Source organism: Macaca thibetana, chromosome 20 (genome assembly GCF_024542745.1).
Source record: "Macaca thibetana thibetana isolate TM-01 chromosome 20, ASM2454274v1, whole genome shotgun sequence".
Lineage (NCBI taxonomy): Eukaryota > Metazoa > Chordata > Mammalia > Primates > Cercopithecidae > Macaca > Macaca thibetana.
The window spans coordinates 70,870,903-70,887,126 of record NC_065597.1 but is presented as its reverse complement, the minus strand read 5'-3'; the positions used below and the strand labels follow the sequence as shown (position 1 = coordinate 70,887,126).

At 52.1% G+C, this 16,224-nt stretch overlaps 2 protein-coding genes across 3 annotated transcripts in view; both read right to left on the bottom strand.

Moving 5' to 3' along the window:
- The window catches only part of UBALD1 (UBA like domain containing 1), a 178,082-nt gene extending 166,690 nt beyond the window's left edge, over window positions 1–11,392 (bottom strand). Inside the window, exon 1 of one of the 2 annotated variants that reach the window (XM_050774597.1) lies at window positions 11,383–11,392. The gene's annotated coding sequence lies outside the window, so the exon portion shown is untranslated. Of the gene's footprint in view, window positions 1–4,633; window positions 4,644–11,382 lie in introns of those variants that run through there. The other variant, XM_050774589.1, reaches the window with a different exon arrangement.
- On the bottom strand, window positions 4,477–15,748 carry SEPTIN12 (septin 12). Its single transcript, XM_050774452.1, has 10 exons — window positions 15,684–15,748; window positions 14,873–15,060; window positions 14,084–14,209; window positions 13,890–13,971; window positions 11,100–11,237; window positions 10,819–10,936; window positions 10,632–10,727; window positions 6,199–6,295; window positions 4,894–4,945; window positions 4,477–4,806 (listed from the first exon to the last, which is right to left on the bottom strand). Exons 2-10 carry the CDS (start codon window positions 15,036–15,038, stop codon window positions 4,605–4,607), a joined length of 1,077 nt encoding a protein of 358 aa, XP_050630409.1. The 5' UTR covers window positions 15,039–15,060; window positions 15,684–15,748; the 3' UTR covers window positions 4,477–4,604.
- Between the last annotated feature and the right edge of the window lie 476 nt (window positions 15,749–16,224).

Here is a 16,224-nt window from a genome sequence, read left to right as displayed (position 1 = left end):
GGAGTGGTCCGGAGTTGGGGTAACTAGTGATGATGGTAGTCACTGATGAGGATCTGATCAAGATTCCTGGGGCACATTCAACAGTGCTTGGTGGTTGATTAGCTTCGGGGGGAAGAGGGAGACAAGGATAACTCCTTTGTAAAATGGGGATGGTAGCATCTCCTGCAATAGGCACCATTATGATTAAGAGTCAGAACAGAATGTCCGGCACATATAGGCTTAATATATCCTAATTTTGCTAGTAATAAAGACAACCTCTGTGTTCAGGGCAGTGTTGTTTGTAATGGCAAAACCGAAAACAGTCTAAATGTTAGGCAACAGGAGAATGACGGATAAATCTCAGAGACTATGCCAAGCAAAAAAAAAGCAAGTGGCAATATGATACCATTTTCATAAATTTTGAAAATGCAGAACAATTCTACATATGATTTAGAGATATGTATGCAGTTGAAAAAAAATGCTTGGGACTTGGATAAACACCAAATTCAGGATGGTGATGGGGCAAGAGTTGAAGAGGGATGTGATGGGGGCAAGGTTCAGGGGGCAAAAACTGCAAGTTTTAATGTGCTTTTTATTTATTTTTAATTTTTATTGTATATTTATTTATTTATTTATTTATATTTTTTTTGAGACAGTCTCACTCTGTTGCCCAGGCTGGAGTGCAGTGGCGCAATCTTGGCTCACTGCAACCTCCGCCTCCTGGGTTCAAGCGATTCTCCTGCCTCAGCCTCCTGAGTAGGTGGGACTACAGGCACACACAACCACACCAAGCTAATTTTGCTATTTTCAGTAGAGATGGAGCTTCACCATGTTGGCCAGACTGGTCTTGAACTCCTGATCTCAGGTGATCCACCCTCCTTGGCCTCCCAAAGTGCTGGAATTACAGGTGTGAGCCACCGCGCCCAGCCATCAGTGTGCTTTTTAACAACAACAAGAACCATTATTGTGAATTTGTATTCATGAAGTATTAAAACCTAGCAAATTTTTTTTTTTTTTTTTTTTTTGAGGCGGAGTTTCACTCTTGTTGCCCAGGCTGGAGTGCAATGGCACGATCTCGGCTCACCACAACCTCCGCCTCCCAGGCTCAAGCAATTCTCCTGCCTCAGCCTCCCCAGTAGCTGGGATTATAGGCATGCGCCACCACGCCCAGCTAATTTTTTGTATTTTTAGTAGAGACGAGGTTTCTCCATGTTGGTCAGGCTGGTCTCAAACTCCTGACCTCAGGTGATCCACCCGCCTCGGCCTCCCAAAGTGCTGGGATTTCAGGCGTGAGCCACTGCGCCCGGCCTCAGCAAATATTTTAATAAATAATCTTAAATAGGCCAGGCGTGGTGGCTCACGCCTGTAATCCCAGCACTTTCGGAGGCCAAGGTGGGTGGATCCCCTGAGGTCAGGAGTTCGAGACCAGCCTAGTCAACATGGTGAAACCCCGTCTCTACTAAAAATACAAAAATTAGCCCGGTGTGGTGGCACAAGCCTATAATCCCAGCTACTTGGGAGGCTGAGACAGGAGAATCACCTGAACCCGGGAGGCAGAGGTTGCAGTGAGCCGAGATTGTGCCACTGCGTTCCAGCCAGCCTGGGTGACAAGATTGAAACAATGTCTCAAAAAAAAAAAAAATTTGCTGGGTGTGGTGGCATGTGCCTGTAGTCCCAGCTACTCAGAAGGCTGAGGTAGGAGGATCACTTGGGCCTGAGACGTTGAGGGTGCAGTGAACTATGATTGCACCACCGCATTCCAACCTGGGCAGTCGGCAAGACCCTGTCTCAAAAAAAAAAAAAAAAAAAAAAAAAAAAAAGAAGGAGAAGAAGGAGGAAGAGGAAGAGGAGGAGGAGGAAGAAGAAGACGAAGAATCATCATGTAGCACAAGTGCGGGTGGTGCAGAGGTTGAGAAACCTGGTCTATCTGTGAGATGCATTCCTAGAAATGCAACTGCTGAGCCAAAGGGTGTGTGCTTTTGAAACGCCTGTAGATGTTTCCATATTGCCCAGGGCTAATCTTAAACCTGGGGATGTGCTGTGATGCGGGCCAGTGTCTCCGCCAACTCAGATGTTGATAGTGGGTGGTTTCCATGCCCACGGGCTCTGGAAGCTCCCCAGTCCGTGACACACACTCAGAGGGGGCAGTGAATGGGTTGCCTGGGGAAGGCAAGGAGGGCTTCAGGGAGGAGGTGATTTTTAGTTGGAACAAAACTGCTACTCGCTGTTGTCATTTGTTGAAGGCTCACCTTGCACCCAGCTTCCTAGATTATAGGGGTAGCTCTTTATTACCAAACTAACTTAGCTTTGGCCCCCATGGTGTGGGATTCTGTGAAATCCATTTATTTTCTAGCTTTTTTTTTTTTTTTTTTTTTTTTGAGATGGAGTCTCGCTTTGTCACCCAGGCTGAAGTGCAATGGTGTGATCTTGGCTCACTGCAACCTCTACCTCCCGGGTTCAAGCGATTCTTCTGCCTCGGCCTCCTGAGTAGCTGGGATTACAGGCGTGCGCCACCATGCCCGGCTAATTTTTGTATTTGTAGGAGAGACGGGGTTTCACCATGTTGGCCAGGCTGGTCTCGAACTCCTAACTTCAGGTGATTCGCCTGCCTCTGCCTCCCAAAGTGCTGGGATTTCAGGCATGAGCACCGCGCCCCGCCTATTTTCTAGCTTTCTGGAGAGTCCCTGGGCCGTGGAGCTCACACATTCTGTAGTACGTCCTCCACCCTGGACCGCTGCTCGATCTTCATCATGTAGCCTCCGTCTTCATTGCTATTTCTCCAGGTTGTGGTCGGCACATCCTAGGGAGTATTTCATTTTGTCTGAACAGCTGTGTTATGTGCTTGGTACCACGATCCCCATTTTATAGATGAGGAAAGTGAAGCAAGGGAAGCATAGGTAACTGACTTGCCTGCTGGGATTTTCACACTGGCACTGCCAGGCTCCACAGTGGGAGCTGTTTGCTGGCCATGCTGGCCCCTGGGGCAGGGTAATGAGGAAGGTGGGGGACGGTGGAACACAGAGATCAGGTAAGACAGCCACAGATCAGGCCACAACGATGGGGATTTTGAAAGTGTTCTTTGCCTGTAGGCCTAGCCCTGGGCCAGGAGTAAGGGGCTGGGACAGATGGGAGAGCTAAATTTGTAACTTGGGTCTGGCTCTGGGGCAGAGGGGGGCTGGTTGTCCAAGACATGCCTTCCCAGGCCTTCAAGATTCCTAGGGCCTTGGGTCTCACATTATTACTTCGAAAAGAAGGCTGGGTGCTGTGGCTCTTGCCTGTAATCCCAGCACTTTGGGAAGCTGAGGCAGATGGATCACTTGAGGTCAGGAATTCAAGACTAGCCTGGCCAACAGGGTGAAATCCTGTCTCCACTAAAAACACAAAATTAGCTGGGCCTGGTGGTGGGTACCTGTAATCTCAGCTACTTGGGAGGCCGAGGCAGGAGAATTTCTTAAACCTGGGAAGCAGAGGTTGCAGTGAGCCCAGATCACGTCACTGCATTTCAGCCGGTGCGACAGAGTGAAACTCCATCTCAGAGGCTGGGTGCCGTGGCTCATGCCTGTAATCCCAGCACTTTGGGAGGCCAAGGCAGGTGGATCACTTGAGGTCAGTTCGAGACCAGCCTGGTCAGCATGGTGAAACCCCATCTCTACTAAAAATACAAAAATTAGGCCGGGCGCGGTGGCTCAAGCCTGTAATCCCAGCGCTTTGGGAGGCCGAGACGGGCGGATCACGAGGTCAGGAGATTGAGACCATCCTGGCTAACACGGTGAAACCCCGTCTCTACTAAAAAATACAAAAAACTAGCCGGGTGAGGTGGCGGGCGTCTGTAGTCCCAGCTACTTGGGAGGCTGAGGCAGGAGAATGGCGTGAACCCGGGAGGCGGAGCTTGCAGTGAGCTGAGATCTGGCCACTACACTCCAGCCTGGGCGACAGAGCGAGACTCCGTCTCCAAAAAAAAAAAAAAAAAAATACAAAAATTAGCCAGGTATGGTGGCGCATGCCTGTAGTCCCCAGCTACCTGGGAGGCTGAGGCAGGAGAATGACTTGAACCCAGGAGGCAGAGGTTGCAGGGAGCCGAGATCGTGCCATTGCCCTCCAGCTTGGGCAACAAGAGCAAAACTCCATCTCAAAAAAAAAAAAAAAACCACAACTCCGTCTCAGAAACAACAACGACCACAAAAACTTGGTTGGTAGCAGTGGTAATCCCAGTGTTTTGGGAGGCTGAGGTGGGAGGGTTGCCTGAGGTCAAAGACCAGCCTGAGCAACCTAGCAAGGCCTTATCTCTACAAAAAAATTGTAAAAATCAGCCCACCAAGGTGGTGTCATGCCTGTAGTCTTGGCTACTCGAGAGGCTGAGGCAGGAGGATCGCTTGAGCCCAGGAATTTGAGGCTGCAGTAAGTCATGATCGTGCTACTGTACTCCAACCTGGACAACAGAGTGAGACCCAGTCTTTTTATTTGTGGATAACTCAAAGAAGTCATTTACAAAATGCCTTTTGTTTTCAAAGCACAGCTTTTCATAAAAAGCAAGGCCCACATGTAATAGATGCTCTGGTACACAGATGGGTGTTGAGAGCTGCTGGGGACTCGGGAAGCCCAGCAGCTGCGGGATCAGCCGGTGGTCAGAACTCATCATCAGAATCGTCATGGGCCCCCCTGCAGACCTTGAAGGTCCGAGGGGTGGTCAGCTGTCCCGGGGAGGCCGGGGCCAGGTTCACCCAGCCAGGCCCACGAGGCAGCAGGTGGCTTTCATTGAGTCTGATGACGCGGTAGTTCTCGTAGTGGACATTGTGGGTTATGTCCTTCAGGTCTTGGAGGTGGGAGCTGGGGGACCGGTGATGGTCAGCCCCGATGGTGGTGTCCCCAGGGCCCCTCGCCAGCCCCCTAGCCCTGGGCTCCCCACACCCTCACCGGATGAGCAGGTCTCTCAGGAGAGGAAATTCACAGTGCGCCATGTTCTCCACTGCAAGATATGGGACTCAGTATGGGCTCTGCTTAGTGAGCAATCAGTAAGCGCCTACTATATGCACCACCTGACACCATTTCCCTTAGCCCTTTTCCCACATTTCTCTTAATCCTATCCTGCCTTCCCTTTGTTGGTTCATTCATTCATTCATTCATCCACTGTTGTGTCCCCAGTGCCTGGTACAGGCGGCTCCTACAAGTAGCTGTAGAATGAATGAATCCACAGATCATTATTGTATTATATGAACAGTCGGCCTCTGTATCCATGGGTGCCCACTGTGGGACTTGAGCATCTGCCGACTTTGGTGTCCCTGGGGGTCCTGGAACCACCCCCTGCAGATAGCATGGAATGCCTGTACGCTACATCATAGGTAATAGTATAGTATATTTCTAGCCGGGTGTGGTGGCTCATGCCTATAATCCCAGCACTTTGGGAGGCCGAGGTGGGTGGATCACCTGAGGTCAGGAGTTTGAGACCAGCCTGAACAACATAGTGAAACCCCGTCTCTACTAAATACAAAAATTAGCCAGGTGTGATGGCATAATCTGTAGTCACAGCTACTTGGGAGGCTGAGGCAGGAGAATCGCTTGAACCTGAGAGGCGGAAGTTGCAGTGAGCCAAGATCGCTCCACTGCACTCCAGCCTGGGTGACACAGCAAGACTCTGTCTCAAAAATAAATACAGAGAGAGTGTAGAATATTTCTAATAATTGTAATAATACATCAGGGGCTGCGTCCTGGCGGGCCCTCGTGTCTTACTTTCCCTCCCTCCCTAAGGCGGTCTCCCCTCCCTCCCCCCACAATCGCCTTCACTGTGCCTCTCCCACCTGTCCTTGTCCCGTCAGCTCTATGGAGACAGGGACCCTGTCAGTCCTCCCTTTACCATGCACCATGGTAACTGCACGTAGCGGTGCCCGATACACAGTAGGCCCATCGTAATTTCCGGCCAGCCACTGGGGCAGCCTTGGGTATTCGGCATTGTGCCAAATTGTGGTTCTGCCGGCTCCAGCACCCTAGGAAGTTGATGCCACTGTGATGCCCACTTTACTGTGAGGAAACTGAGGCCCAGAGCATCCGGAAACTTGCCCACGGCCTCCCAGCTGGAAAGAGGGACCATTCCCCAGGCCTCTTTGTCCAATGGGCTTCACTTTTCTGTGCCCTGTGGTGGGTGCTAAGGATGTCTAAGGCACAGGGCTGCTCTGGCTTCCAACCTGTCCCCACCAGCATCCTACCCAGGGGCCCTGCACCGACCTTCAATGATGCCCCACTTGGTCTTCCGGCCCAGGACACACCTCCCGTTCACCAGGTGCTCTTGGTCAGCCCCCACCACAGCAAAAGGGATTCGGTCCTGGGAGAGGAGGAGAGATGGAGACGGGAGCATTGACTTCACTGGGGAGAAGAGAAGTCAAGGCACCCAGGCAGGAGAGAGGAGCCCTGGCCTTTTCGGGGAGGGAACATGGTAGAAAGTGCACAGAACTCCCAAGTTCAAAGACATAAAGTCTAATCGGTGCCTCTGGCCGGGTGAGGTAGCTCTTGCCTGTAATTTCAGCACTTTAGGTGGGAGGTGGGAGGATCGCTTAGCCCCAGGAGTTTGAGACCAGTCTGGGCAACATGGTGAAACCCCATCTCTGCGAAAACTAAAAAATCAGCTGAGCGTAATCATAGCTCACTGCAGCCTTGACCTCCTGGGCTCAAGTGATACCCCCCGCCTCAGTCCCCTGAGGAGTGAGGATCACAGGTGTGCACCACCATGCCTGGCTACTTTTTAAACATTTTTAGTAGAGATGAATTCTCTGTGTTGCCCAGGCTTATCTCTAACTCCTGGACTCAAGTGATCCTCCCTCTGCCTTCCAAAGTGCTGGGATTACAGGAGGGAGCCACCACACCCAGTCCGCCTGATTTCTTATATATAAAGTTTTATTGGCACACAGTCAAGCCTGTGAGTCACTCTTGTCTATGGCTGCTTTTCAACCAGGACATCAGAGTTGAATCATCGCAATAGAGAGCCTACGGACCACAAAGTCTAAAACATGTACTACCTGGCCCTTTGCAGAAAAGGTTGTTGAATCCTACTGTAAACTCCAGTTGTTTACTTGCTCATGGCCAGAAGCAGAAATTCAAACTTGCAAACTCCTAAGTGACATATATGGGTTTGTTTTAACTTCTGAGTTCATCTGTGATGGGGAATAATGTTGATATTGACAACATTGGGCATGGTGGCTCACACCTGTAATCCCAGCATTTTGGGAGGCCGAGGCAGGCAGATCACCTGAGGTCAGGAGTTCGAGACCAGCCTGGTCAACATGGTGAAACCCGTCTCTACTAAAAATAAAAAATTAGCCGGGTGTGATGGCACATGCCTGTAATCCCAGCTATTCAGGAGGCTGAGGTGGGAGAATCACTTGAACTCAGGAGGCAGAGGTCACTGTGAGCTGAGATTGTGCCACTGCACTCCAGCCTGGGTCACAGAACAAGACCCTGTCTCGGCCGGGCATGGTGGCTCACGCCTATAATCCCAGCACTTCGGGAGGCCGAGATGGGTGAATCACAAGGTCAGGAGATGGAGATCATCCTGGCCAACATGGTAAAACCCCTGTCTCTACTAAAAATACAAAACAAAATAAAATAAAAAATAGCCAGGCATGGTGGTGTGCACCTGTAGTCCCAGCTACTCAGGAGGCCGAGGCAGGAGAATCCCTTGAACCCAGGAGGTGGAGGTTGCAGTGAACTGAGATCGTGCCACTGTACTCCAGCCTGGGTGACAGAGCAAGACTACATCTCAAAATAATAATTAAAAAAACATTGTACAGTACAGTGGTTCTTAGTATTTGACCAGGGTTATGCAACCATCATCACAATCTAATTTCACAACCTTTTCATCACACCCCCCCAAAAAAATCCCATACCTTTTAGCAATCACTCCCCATTTCTCCCTTCCCCACATCCACTGATTACCACTAATCTACTTTCTGTCTCTATAGATTTGCCTACGCCTATTCTGGACATTTTGTATAAATGGAATCCCATAATACGTGATCTTTTGTATCTGAATTATTTTTGTCTGAGAAACATGTTTACAAAGTTCCCCCACCCTGTAGCAGGCAGGTGACAGTGCTTCATTTCTTTTTCTTTCTTTTTTTTTTTGAGACAGGGTCTCACTCCCTTGCCCAGGCTGGAGTGCAGTGTCGCAATCTCTGCTCAGTGCAACCTTCACCTCCCAGGTTCAAGCAATTCTCCTGCCTCAGCCTCCCAAGTAGCTGGGATTACAGGTGTGTGCCACCACACACCTGGCTAGTTTTGCATTTTTAGTACAGATGGAGTTTCACCCTATTGGCCAGGCTGATCTCAAACCCCTGGCTGCAAGTGATCTGCCCGCCTCAGCCTCCCAAAGTGCTAGGATTATTACAGGCATGAGCCACCGTGCCGAGCCTTGAACTGTACACTTTTAAAGGGTGAACTTCATTCCTTTTCATAGATAAGGGCTAGTCCACGGTAGGGGATAGGCCACATCACGTTTCCCCACTCATCTGTTGATGCATATTTGGGTTGCTTCCACTTTTAGGCTAAGTAACGCTACTGTGAACATTCATGTACACATTTTTCTGTGAGTGTACATTTTTGTTTGTTCTGGGTATACATGTAGGAGTTCAGTTGCTGGGTCATATAGTAACTGGATGTATAAGCATGTGAGGAACCACCAGACTGTTTTCCAAAGTGGCTGAGCCATTTTCCTTTCCCTCCAGCAGTAGGTGAGACTTTCAGTTCCTCCACATCTTCCACAGCACCATTTTTTGTTGTTGTTGTTGTTTTAAGCCGGAGTTTTGCTCTCGTTGCCCAGGCTGGGGTGTACAGTGGTGCGATCTCGGCTCACCGTAACCTCCACCTCCAGCTTTGTGGTTTTTTGTTGAGATGGGGTTTTGCCATGTTGCCCAAGCTGGTCTCGAACTCCTAGGCTCAAGGAATCCTCTTGCCTCAGGAGGAATTCTCCTGCCTCAGCCTTCTGAGTAGCTAGGCTTACAGGAACCCACCACCACGCCCAGCTAATTTTTTTTTTTTTTTTTTGAGACGGACTCTCTCTCTGTCGCCCAGGCTGGAGTGCAGTGGCGCCATCTCAGCTCACTGCAAGCTCCATCTCCCAGGCCATTCTCCTGCCTCAGCCTCCTGAGTAGCTGGGACTACAGGCGCCCACCACCACGCCCGGCTAATTTTTTGTATTTTTAGTAGAGACGGGGTTTCACCGTGTTGGCCAGGATGGTCTTGATCTCCTGACCTTGTGCTTGTGATCCACCTACCTCGGCCTCCCAAAGTGCTGGGATTACAGGCATGAACCACCGTGCCGGGCCTAATTTTTTGTACTTTTAGTAGAGATGTGGTTTCGTTATGTTGGCCAGGCTGGTCTCAAACTCCTGACCTCAGGTGATCTACCCGCCTCAGCCTCCCAAAGTGCAGGGATTACAGGTGTGAGCCACCACGCCAGGCCAATGCTTTTTTTTTGAGACAGAGTTTCACTCTTCTTGCCCAGGTTGGAGTGCAATGGTCCCATGTCAGCTCACTGCAACCTCCACCTCCTGGATTCAAGCCTTTCTCCTGCCTCAGCCTCTTGAGTAGCTGGGATTACAGGCATGTGCCACTATGCCCAGCTAATTTTTTTGTGTTTATAGTAGAGACAGGGTTTCTTCATGTTGGTCAGGCTGGTCTCAAACTCCCAACCTCAGGTGATCCAACAGCCTCGGCCTTCCAAAGTGCTGGGATTACAGGTGTGCGCCACCACACCCACCTTGAGTTATATTTTATTGCCTTTTTTTTTTTTTTTTTAAACCTGGTTCTCACTGTGTCACCCAGGCTGGAGCACAGTGGTGTGATCACATCTCACTGCAGCCTCCACTTCCTGGGCTCAAGTGATCCTCCCACCTCAGGCTCCTGAATAGCTGGGACTACAGGCACATGCCACCATGCCAAGGTAATTTTTGTGTTTTTTTGTTGAGTTGGGGTTTTGCCATGTTGCTCAAGCTGGTCTCGAACTCCTAGGCTCAAGGAATCCTCCTGCCTTGGCCTCCCAAAGTGCTGGGATTGCCACCACACCGGGGCCTCTTTTATTGTTGAGCTGTAAGAGTTTTGTTGTTGTTGTTGTTGTCTGTTTGTTTGTTTGTTTGAGTCACTCTGTCACCTAGGCTGGACTGCAGTGGCGCAATCTTGGCTCACTCACTGCAACCTCTGCCTCCCAGGTTCAAGCAATTCTCCTGCTTCAGCCTCCTGAGTAGCTGGGACTAAAGGTGTGCACCACCACATTCACAGAATTTTTTGTATTTTTGGCAGAGATGGGGTTTCACCATGTTGGCCAGGCTGGTCTCCAACTCCTGACCTCCAGCGATCTGCCTGCCTTGGCCTCCCAAAGTTCTGAGATGACAGGCATGAGCCACTGTGCCCGGCCCAGTGTTCTTTATATATTCAGGATACAAGCCCCTTGTTGGGTATGTGATTCATAGACATTTTCTCTGATTCTGTGGGTTGTTACTGTGAGCTGTTATTTCTTGCTCACTTTGAGCTTGTGGATGTGTGGACAGTCATATCTGCTAGGAATATGTGCACGTTTCCCTGAGATACAGAGAAAGATGAATCTTTGGGTGGAAAGGATGTGTGGGAAGGAAATCACCTCGCCTGCCTCCCGCCCCGCAGCCTCTTACCCGTAACTTGCTGTTAAGGATTCTGTCATTGATGTCCTCATCAAAGCACATCTGGGGGTAGACGTCGATGCAGTGGGTCCTCAGGTTCTGCTGGATCTGGAGATCCCGCACAGGTGACCTCAGCCCACCCTGCCCACTCTGCCCTCTGCCCCGCTGACCCCAGCCCTGCCCCAGGCACCCAGATCACCCTGTGCCTAAAGGCCTCTCGCTCCTCCATGGTCAGGCTGTCGGCCCGGGCAATCACGGGCACCACGTTCACAGTCCGGCACAGTCGCTGCAGGAACTCAATGTCCAGGGGCCGCAGGCTGCCGGGGCAGGGCAGTGATGGAAGTGGTGGTGGTGGTGAGTGTATGAATGATAGCAGCAGGGCAGGGGGGTGGGGGCAGCCAGCAGCCCACGTCGGGGACCCCTTCTCCTCCTCCCTGCCCCATGCAGGTGGTCCTCGCCTTGCAGGTGCAGCCCCCTCACCAGTGCCCAGTGGGTGGTACAAAGTACACGCAGCAGTGCACCCGGGTGTCTGGGATATGGCGCTGGCGGGTGATGAGGATCTCCTCCTGGAGGTACTGCTCGTATTGCTCGTTGATGTAGCCCAGGATGGGGTCCCAGCTGAGGCGGGAGGTGGACCCTCCCCTCAGAACTGTGCTGTGCCCGGAGAGCCCCACCCCTCTCCGCTGTGTCCTCTGGGTGGTCCTCCCGTGGGATGATGAATCGTCCCGGTTTGCCCAGGACCTCTGGGTCACCCTGTTACTTTCCCCCACTTCCCTGCATCATCAGAGAGACATAGAGAGACCTCCTGCCATTCTCGGCTTCACTGTCTGTAAAATGGAGACAACAGCAGCACCTATGGTGCAAGTAAGGGAGGGGTGAGCATTAACTGGGCTAAAGGGCCACAGCTGGGCCCAAACCACGAAGGACTCGCGCCTGATGGTTGCAGGGGTCTCCCTCCTCCTCGAGTCCCTTCCCCTCTTGGGTATTGTCAACACTGTAAATAGCCAAACAGATCCTTTTTTTTTTTTTGAGACGGAGTCTCGCTCTGTCGCCCAGGCTGGAGTGCAGTGGCCAGATCTCGGCTCACTGCAAGCTCCACCTCCCGGATTCATGCTATTCTCCTGCCTCGGCCTCCCGAGTAGCTGGGACTACAGGCACGTGCCACCACTCCTGGCTAATTTTTTATATTTTTAGTAGAGATGGGGTTTCACCGTGTTAGTCAGGATGGTCTCAATCTCCTGACCTCGTGATCCACCCGCCTCGGCCTCCCGAAGAGCTGGGATTACAGGCATAAGCCACCGCGCCCGGTCTCAGATCCTTTTAAAAACAGGTGTCAGGACAGGCCCAATGGCTCATGCCTGTAATCTCAGCACTTTGGGAGGCAGAGGCAGGAGGATCGCTTCAGCCCAGGAATTCGAGGCTAGCCTGGGCAATATAGGGAAATGCCAACTCTACAAAAACTACAAAAATTAGCTGGGTGGGGTGTCACGTGCCTGTGGTCCCAGCTACTCAGGAGGCTGAAGCAGGAGGGTCCTTGAGCTCGGGGAGGTCGAGGCTGCAGTGAGCCATGATCTCACCACTGCACTCCAGCCTGGGAAACAAAGTGAGACACTGTCTCTAAATAAATAAAAATGAAACCAGGGCTGGGTGCGGTGGCTCATGTGTGTAATCCCAGCGCTTTGGGAGGCTGAGGCAAGTGAATCACCTGAGGTCAGGAGCTCAAGACCAGCCTGGTCAACATGGGGAAATCCCCGTCTCTACTAAAATTACAAAAATTGGGCCGGGCATGGTGGCTTACACCTGTAATTCCAGCACTTTGGGAGGCCGAGGTGGGCGGATCACCTGGGGTCAGAAGTTTGAGACCAGCCTGGCCAACACGGTGAAACCCCGTCTCTACTAAATAAATACAAAAAAGTAGCCGAGCATGTTGGAGGATGCCTGTAATCCCAGTTACTTGGGAGGCTGAGGCAGGAGAATCACTAGAACTCCAGGAAGTGGAGGTTGCAGTGAGCAGAAATTGTGCCACTGCACTCTGGCCTGGGCAACAAGAACCAGACTCTGTCTTTAAAAAAAAAAAAAAAAAAAAAAAAAAAAAAAAAAAAAAAAAAAAAAAAAAAAAAAAAAAAAAAAAAAGGCCCGGCGCAGTGGCTCAAGCCTGTAATCCCAGCACTTTGGGAGGCCGAGACGGGCGGATCACGAGTTCAGGAGATCGAGACCATCCTGGCTAACACGGTGAAACCCCGTCTCTACTAAAATACAAAAAAAATTAGCCGGGCGAGGTGGCGGGCGCCTGTAGTCCCAGCTACTCGGGAGGCTGAGGCAGGAGAATGGCGTGAACCCGGGAGGCGGGGCTTGCAGTGAGCTGAGATCCGGCCATTGCACTCCAGCCTGGGCAACAGAGCTAGACTCCGTCTCAAAAAAAAAAAAAAAAAAAAGGCTGGGTGCGGTGGCTCAAGCCTGTAATCCCAGCACTTTGGGAGGCCGAGACGGGCGGATCACAAGATCAGGAGATAGAGACCAACCTGGCTAACACGGTGAAACCCCGTCTCTACCAAAAAATACAAGAAAACTAGCCGGGCGAGGTGGCGGGCACCTGTAGTCCCAGCTACTCGGGAGGCTGAGGCAGGAGAATGGCGTAAACCCGGGAGGCGGAGCTTGCAGTGAGCTGAGATCTGGCCACTGCATCCCAGCCTGCGTGACAGAGCAAGACTCCGTCTCAAAAAAAAAAAAAAAAAAAAAAAATTTAGCTGGAAATCGCTTGAACCCAGGAGGCGGAGGTTGCAGTGAGCCGAGATTGTGCCAATGCACTCTGGCCTGGGTGGCAAGAGCGAGATTCTGTCTCAAAAAAAAGAAAAAAGAAAAAAAAAGATCACACAGCCTGGCCGTTCTAGGTCTGGGGTGTTTCCAAAAGGTCGAAGGGGGAGGGGCAGGGACAGGAGGGGACAGTCGTGTGGCTCACGCCTGTAATCCCAGCACTTTGGGGGGCTGAGACGAGTGGATCATCTGAAGTCAGGAGTTCCAGACCAGCCTGGCCAACATGGTGAAACCGCGTCTCAACTAAAAATACAAAAAAAATTAGCTGGGCGTGGTGGCGGGCACCTGTAATCCCAGCTAGTTCGGGAGGCTGAGGCCGGAGGATCACCTGAACCTAGGAGACGGAGGTTGCAGTGAGCCAAGATCATGTCCTTGCACTCCAGCCTGGGCGACAAGAGTGAAACTCTCTTAAAAAAAAAAAAAAAAAAAAAAAAAAAAAAAAAAAAAAGAACCCACCAGTTGTCATTGTTGATCTGGTCCCCGAAGCCAGGCGTGTCCGTCACTGTCAGCTTCAGCTTCACACCCTTCTCCTCGATGACTGCGGAGGGAGAGGGGAGTCAGGAGACATTGGACCCTGATGGGATGGGGTGGGGCAGGGTGGGGTGAGGTGTCGGCAGGGTGGGGTGAGGTGTGGGCAGGGGCTCACTCACCATGGGTCACTGAATGCAGCTGCAGCGTCTGGGGTGGGGGCACCCCCAAGCCCGGTGGGTTTGACTTCCACACTTTGGACTTGAACAGCGTGTTCACCATCGTGGACTTGCCCAGTCCACTCTGCCCTGGAAGTAGCAACCGGATGACAGCAGTTAGGGTGGGCATTTTAAGCAGTTTTTCTCTAACTCTTTACTTTTTTATTTTTGGAGACAGGGTCTCACTCTGTCACCCAGGCTGGAGGGCAGTGGAGCAATCTCGGCTCACTACAACCTCCGCCTCCCAGGTTCAAGTGATTCTCCTGCCTCAGCCTCCTAAGTAGCTCCTAAGTACAGGCTCCTGCCACCACGCTAATTTTTGTATTTTTAGTAGAGACGAGGTTTCACCATGTTGGCCAGGCTGGTCTCAAACTCCTGACCTCAAGTGATCCTCCCGCCTTGGCCTTTCAAAGTGCTGGGATTACAGGCTTGAGCCACCACGCCCGACCTCATTTTTGTACTTTTTGTAGACGTGGGGTTTTGCTAGTCTCGAACTCCTGAGCTCAAGTGATCCACCCGCCTCAGCCTCCCAAAACCCTGGATTATAGGTGGGAGCCACCGCTCCAGGCAGATTTTTGTCTTTTGATGACTGAGCATTTCTCAGATTTTCAATGACAACATCCCTGTGAGGTGCTATTACCAGGTCCACTTAGCAGACGGGGAGGGGCGACAGGCGGCCAAAAGTGAGATCACATGCCCAGGCACGTGTAGCACCGTGGGTCTGTCCTGCCGTGGGCCCCACCTCTCACTCACCCACCACCATGATGTTGAACTCAAACCCCATCTTCATAGCCTTAATCTTCAGCTGGTCCAGCACAGCCTCGATGCCCACAGGACCAAGCATCTCGCAGGGTGGGGTGCTGGGGCTGGAGGGCCGCGAGGACAGGCAGGGAGAGGGGGAGCGCCTCAGGGGGTCCATGGGGGCCGAGGGTTCGAGATGCCTGTCACCAGGTGGGTGGGGAGAAGGGCGTCACTGGGGCTCAGAGGAGCCCACACTGACCTCTCATATGTGAACCCCAATTTGAGCTTGGCTGTTGGCCAACCCCCTCCACACTTCATGCCTCCGGTGTACCCTAAGTGCCCGTAGTCCCAGGGGTGTGGCGAGGGTGCCTGTGGGGAGCCGTTTCTCCGGGGTGCTTCAACCCCCATCCAGAGAGGCTCCCCCGCCCAGGAGTCTGCCCTGTCCCCACCTAGAGCCCAGGCAGGGGCCTCTCAGGTCACTTCCCCCAGCAGAACCTGGAGGGCCAGGCAAAGTCCAGGATGGGTGTCTGCAGCCAGGCTGGAGTCCTGGAGGGGCTTCAGGGAGTGTGTGTGGGGTGAAGTGGCTGCCATCCCAGCAGGGAACTTGGGCAGGGGCTCAGGAGGAGGCACCCCCACTTTCCCCAGGGGGACACACAGCAGAGTTGATAGAGATAGGGAGCGAGAGAGATGGCACAGGTACACAGGTATGAATGTGACGGAGACACACAGAGAGAGACCAAGGCGAGGCAGGGAAGATGGCTGGGAGGGAGCGGTGCAGAGAGTCCACAGTGGGCAGAGAGAGAGAAGCAGCCTGCTGTGGCACCTGGTGGACGTGGGTCCTGGTGGAGCTTCCAGGAGCTGCCTTGTCCTGGCAGGGCCTGGTGTGTGTGATGGGGGAGGGGAGAGGGTGACAGTTAACCGAAGAATCTGAGCTCCATCCGCACTTGCTGTGACCCCCACCTGGGGGCTTCTCTGCAGCAGGAGCAGGAGCTGTTATCCCTCTCATCCTCAAAATGACCCCAGCCTAATAATACAACGATCCCCATGTAGAACCAGGGGCCTGAGTCCCCCACGTCAGCTAGGCTTCCACCTCCAAGCTCCCACCCTCAACCACTCTGTTGGGGCGAGCAAACCCGGGTCCCACAGCTGGCTAGCGGGACATCCGTGTCCATCCTTGGCGCCGTGTGTTTTAAGTTGCCAGCGTCAAAAACATTAAGAGATTGCTTTAGCAAATATTTACTCAGTCCTGACTCTGCACATGGCATTGTTCTTGGAGCCCAAATACGTTAGCTTGCTTAACAATAAAGCCCCGTGAAGTAAGCGCTGTTACTACCCCCAGTTGACAGATAAGAGAGGGTCAAGTG

What these genes read in the sequence shown, in the direction of transcription:
- SEPTIN12 (XM_050774452.1), bottom strand. Translation starts at nt 15,038, where the DNA reads ATGGACCCCCTGAGGCGCTCCCCCTCTCCCTGCCTGTCCTCGCGGCCC. An exon ending in TCCTTAACAGCAAGTTACGG is followed by an intron (nt 6,296 to 10,631) that starts GTAAGAGGCTGC and finishes CTCCTCTCCCAG; the next exon opens with GACCGAATCCCTTTTGCTGT. An exon ending in CAAGTGGGGCATCATTGAAG is followed by an intron (nt 4,946 to 6,198) that starts GTCGGTGCAGGG and finishes CATATCTTGCAG; the next exon opens with TGGAGAACATGGCGCACTGT.